At 39.3% G+C, this 5541-nt stretch overlaps 2 protein-coding genes across 2 annotated transcripts; one reads left to right on the forward strand and one right to left on the reverse strand.

Moving 5' to 3' along the window:
* The first annotated feature begins 1035 nt into the window (after window positions 1-1035).
* LOC131892906 (uncharacterized) lies at window positions 1036-2416 on the forward strand. Its single transcript, XM_059242771.1, has 3 exons — window positions 1036-1611; window positions 1807-2017; window positions 2135-2416. Exons 1-3 carry the CDS (start codon window positions 1555-1557, stop codon window positions 2365-2367), a joined length of 501 nt encoding a protein of 166 aa, XP_059098754.1. The 5' UTR covers window positions 1036-1554; the 3' UTR covers window positions 2368-2416.
* Window positions 2417-4563: 2147 nt separating this feature from the next.
* LOC131893344 (poly(ADP-ribose) glycohydrolase-like) lies at window positions 4564-5384 on the reverse strand (the record flags this gene model as incomplete). The annotated part of the gene is given in 3 exon segments (XM_059243342.1): window positions 4564-4971; window positions 4974-5024; window positions 5027-5384. Coding segments are annotated over 3 exon segments (540 nt in total), but the record flags the coding sequence as incomplete, so codon positions are not given.
* Between the last annotated feature and the right edge of the window lie 157 nt (window positions 5385-5541).

Consider the following 5541-nt stretch of genomic DNA (forward strand, 5'->3'; position numbering starts at 1 on the left):
AATTATGGAACTGTCAATTCTAATTCGTGTGTTGGCTTGTAATCAAATGGCCTGATGATAAGAAGCGAGTAATTCGTTCAATTTTTACAGTGAGGGTTAAAAATCCGCTAAAAGGGGGAGGGGAACTATTCAAATTAGAAAAATAACTTTATTGTTTGTTTTTATTTGAGATTAGCGTAATGTTTTCATTATAATATGATTTTGTCGTATCCATTCCAAAGAAATTGATTTTATGAAGTTCACAGATGAAGGAACAAAATAAATGTGAGAAACCCATTTCAAAAGCTAAAAGAAAGGTTTCTTCCATTCGCCTTCTCGAACTCGGAAATTACAGCAGCACTGAATGCTTAGCTGTCCTCTACGCACTTTATCTGCCGGCCATCACTAATCCACCGCCCTGTAAATCGTACAGAAGAATTGGAAGACGTTTACGTTTATTATTGGCCGAGTACAATTGGTTTTTTCTACATTTTTCATGGAAATACAGCTAAAGCATGCCACAACATATGATCCATGGAGTCATCTAGAATGATGATTTTAGATAGAGAAATATCATCTCCCAATTGTATCAACATCTTGCAAAACAACCAGTAATTTACCTCGTCCACAAACCCATGACGGCCTCGATAACATAACAGTAAGGACTTAACATTGTATTTAATAAAAAGATGAGAATAAACCAAATAACAATAAAACAGATCTTCGGGGCCAGATACATTCTAAAATCAGCAATTCGCATAAAAAAACTGGCTTCTGAACCAAGAGATTAAAAATGTCTCATTAGAGTTACAATTTCAAGCCCCTCAGGAGGCCTTAAAGGGCCTTTTGAATTAAAACCTCAATTGAAAATACGAATTCCCTTCAGTTGTTCTATTTGTCTAGGTATGAGTCGCGATAGAAAATGGATATTCATAGAAAACTGACAGATTGACCAACAAGTAGAACCATGTCATTATGTCCAACCATTCATTTTTTCCCCAAAATTATAGAAGGCCAGTAAAAAAATGTATCGTTACCCCAAACTTAGTCAAAAACTAGAAATATCTGTTTCATACTATTCCGCACAATAAAAATTTTAAGCATCGACATTTAACATTTAAGGATTTCCCGCCCAGCTATGTTATGTTTCAGCTGACCTACAAACTTCGGCTTTGATAAGCAATCTTCCGATTGCGTTCAAGAATCTCACAACAAATCCACTTTGCCATAGGCTGAATGAATTTTCTCGAATTGACTATTCTCCCAGTGTGTGAGGATCTAATTTCAGTTCAGGATACTTCCGTCCAAATCAGTCGATACTGCCATGAAATCACCATGAAACGTCTAATAGGCAATTCATTTGATACATTGAAGACTGTTTTTAAACAGAAGTCCCAAAATGAAAAGAGGTGATGAGGCAGTTGTCGAGGCCATGGAACTTCCTCCTAACACCATCAGGGAATCCATTGAGCCCACTGAGATCGATTCTGAATCAACGAATCCTGGATAGCGGATGATGTTAGTGATTCATGCAGCACAGCGCCTTCAGAAAATATTGAAGAATTCGAGGACGAAATGAATGAAGAAGGCGAAGATGCACTCCTGGCAGTGGCCGAAAAACTCGATCCACAGGTAAGTAAACCAATTCCAATGAAATAAACGAATTGAGGTGGTTGTAATGACGAACCTATTAAATGATCAAACACTGTGATCTATGGATCTAAAGTATATAAAATAGTGATTTTGTGCTCTGATCCAGAAGCAAATTTAGGCTCGTGTAATCGGCATGGTTTCATGATTTTGTTAATGAGGTTCACTTGACTCCAGATCCAAGAGGAAAGATCTTGGAAAGGCAATCCAATGCATGTTTTGAGTGCGAATTTGAACATTGCACCACCTCAACGAGGATCGAAGAACAAAACCACCTTCATTAAATGGCCACTAGCCAAAGCGACACGCATTTTGGTTCCATATCCAAGCCAATATCACGACCGATGGCGGAGTGAGAACTACGTTGATATGCCCTTCTCTGAGGAAAGTATGTTTCCGTGACCGAAAAATCTGATAAAACGCCCAATACCTCACTCAAAGTTAACAAACCAGGTACAGTGCCAATTACGGCCGTAGTAAAAAACGGTGATTTGTCTCATTTTAGAGGACGAATCGGTATCGATTTCGATTTCAATTTCGTTTCCGATTCCGTCGTTTTCCCGCCGCAGATGGTCTTTGGTTCAAAAAGCCCTGAAGAAACCGATGAAATCTTCAATGACATTCAGGCTCGGATCTTGGAGTAACAATCGGCCGAGTCAATTGGACTTGCGGGCCTGCATCAGTTTTTTGAAGAAGAACTGGATCCCGATGGCACCGGAATTTAAAGCGTTTTTTTGAAGAGATTCTCCTCAAATGGCAAAATTATGCCTGGAATTACCGAATTAGTCACCAACCTATTCCACTTCTTGAAGGTAATTACCCTGCTCTGTGGATTTCATAATTCACCTATTTTGAAACATGCATCTCATAAGAAAAAAATAGTTTTTAGTCGATGTAGAGATGTACTTTTTGAAAATTTTCACACATTAAACATGTGAGTGACGTGATATCTGCCAAAATTATTGTCCAACTTCCAACATCTTAAAATCTATGACAAAAAGTTTTTCAACTCTGTGGACCTGCATGTTTGTCTATGGTTTGGGTGTTTCAAAAGAGGGGAAACAGAATGGGGACAATTTTTGTAATGCTGAAAACAAGCAAAAAAATGTGTTTTTTGGCCATACCTCGATTCCAGTGAAAAGAATGCATTGCCATTTTTGCCTAAAATTGCTGCCCTCTGAAGTGTAGAAAGTAAAACCATACTCCGTGCGCGTGAGAAAGGCCAGGCTGGCAGTTTTTTTCGGCCGGTGAACTCGTGCAAATTAATGCTAAAAAATACTAATTGGAAATCGAACATTGACAAAGTAATGCTATGCTTTGAAGAAAAACAATTTCTTCATGGTGGTCATAAAGGATTTCAGTTCAAAATTTCAATTGTATTTTCGCACTCTTTGACAGGTATATTCAGCAATTTCTTGAAATGTTAAACTTTTCGAAATAAAATTGAAAAATAAAAAATAAAAAAATTAAAAAAAAACCCTCAAGCAAAAACTGAGTCAGTTGTGGCTTATGTTAAATCTCCTAATTTTTGACCCTATGACTTTGAGGGGCAACAAGAAAAGGACCATAGTTTGTTTGAGCCAAATAATATATTTTTCAGGATTTGAAGAGTTACATACACAGTTATGTAGTGTTTATATTGTTCAAAAAAGGGTTATCTTGGTGAGATTACATCACAAAAAAATAGGAATTTTGGTTTTGTTGCTTGTGTCATACTTCAAAGTGGACATTAGCAAGAGCTGCAATCAGTATTATTTTTATCCCTAAAGCTCAATAGTTGTCTATCTTTTCTATTTTCAACATTTTTACTATTTTCTCACCAAAGATAACCAATTTTTAACGATAAGAGCACAATATAACTGTGTGTAAGAACCCTTCTTCAAATCCTGAAAACATATTTTTTGCACCTAGACGAAGCAGAGGGCGCTTCCTCTGCTCAATAAAAAGGACTATTGATCGAGCCATGAAAAAGTGTCGTTCAATACTGCAAGTCGCGATCTGATGACTGTCATAATTGTAATGCCGGGACACCAAAGCGAAACGTAACTTAGTAAGGACTTAGTAAGGAGAGAGCTGAAATATTTGATTTTATAAGGTAGTTCAACAAAACACTTTCACAACTGTTTTTCATTCCCTTGCACCAGAATGAGACTTCATTGCTTTCAATCACATCCATATCAGCCAAAGTCATCTTGTCTCCTGTACATTCATCCTCGATTTTGTTTTTCTTGGAAACGTCTTCTTTTCTTAGCCTCTCTTTGGTGGATCCATCCTCGATTTTGTCACTGTTGGGAACGACGTCCCTCTCGGCCTCTTCTTCGATGGATTCATCTTCATTTTGTCACTGTTGGGAACGACTTCTGTCTCGGCTCTTCTTCGGTTGGATTCATCTTCCATTTTGTCACTGTTGGGAACGACTTCTGTCTCGGCCTCTTCCTCGTCCGTATCTGCATCGTATTTGAGTTGTTCCAGAATGAACCATTAAAGGGAGCTTTTCTTTGCGCGGTATTGCGATATTGGCAAATCATTGAACAAATTTGACCCACGTCAATTTTCGGCTTTTCACAGTTTGTGCATTTCGTGGATCTGATCGCGAAAGTTTGCGATTCGAAAACGTGAAGTAGGCTACATCTCTTCTGGCTTCAGAAGCTGCCATAATTTGAAGCAGGCCTTAATTGCGGATCCCCACCGAAAGCACCACATCCCCAATCCCAGTGGCCACGCCACGGGATTTTGACGTTGGGACTGCATGTAAAAACAAATACCGTGATCGAATTATGTACCATTACAGACAATTCCATTATTCGTCCACATAGATGTACAGAACAGATTAGTTAGTTTGACCAGGTCATTTCCTCCTAAGCGAGCTTCAAGATAATCTATCCAATTTTGATTTAAGAATGAAATTAGCTGATTGAGGTCAATCGAGGCATTTGCACAATTCATTCAAGCTCTCCGTGATTTTACTGTTCTAACAAATTGAGGATGATTATCACAACTTTTCAAACGCACTAAACGGATCAAAATTGTAATAGCCATTACATCCTCTCAATCAATCATGTCATGCATGTTCTTCACTATTTCAACATGATTATTACTGCTTTTGGTCCCAAAAACAAGTCATACATCTTTTAAGTTTTAAATTCCAATTACTTTTTCAAATTAACCCTCATATGCGACTTACTTGTAATTCTTAAAGCCCACAAATGCCTTATTCAGCTCTCGTTGCACATTTTGTGTGAATACTGACTCGAGGAATGTCCCGGGGGAAGGCGTCGATGGCAACCATTCGCGTCTTACGGTGCTTTGAGCCCTTGTCGATGGGCGTGTCGTCTGGTAAGCTCCATCAAACTTGAAGGAACTGGCGTAACCCGAGTATTTGGAAAACCGCTCGAACCGGTCACAACCAGACATTCATTTCCACTGGAGCCTTCAGTGAAAAGGCGAGACAAGATCAGTTCCGGCGAGATCAAGAACCGAATCTCCTCCTGGACGCAACCATGGCCCAGGACACCCCCCCCAACCAATGCATTGGCAAAGTCTACCTGGAGCATCCCAAAACCGTCGTCTTCGATCGTGCCTTTGGCGTTAATGTGCAATTCGGTGAGTTGCTTTTTTGATTTGTGCCAATCCGGGAGCGATTGATAAGGTATAAAATGCCGGTGGAAAGTCACGGGGTCTCGTCTTCGGGTTTCTTCAAGCTCATGGCACGGAAATAATGGAAAAGGCACTTGAGCTTCTCCCCCTGGATCCCATGTTGGTTGTCCAAGTTACTGAACAACGATTGAAGTTAATCGTTGGATAATTTGAATATTTTTCCTTGCTGAAAATCGTTTAGGAATGTGCAAAAGAACGCATTGGCCAAAAGCGAAGCGATCTGCCTTTGACTGAAGGTCACGGAGGATTCTAAAC

The sequence above is a fragment of the Tigriopus californicus genome, chromosome 2, assembly GCF_007210705.1.
Source record: "Tigriopus californicus strain San Diego chromosome 2, Tcal_SD_v2.1, whole genome shotgun sequence".
Taxonomy (NCBI): domain Eukaryota; kingdom Metazoa; phylum Arthropoda; class Copepoda; order Harpacticoida; family Harpacticidae; genus Tigriopus; species Tigriopus californicus.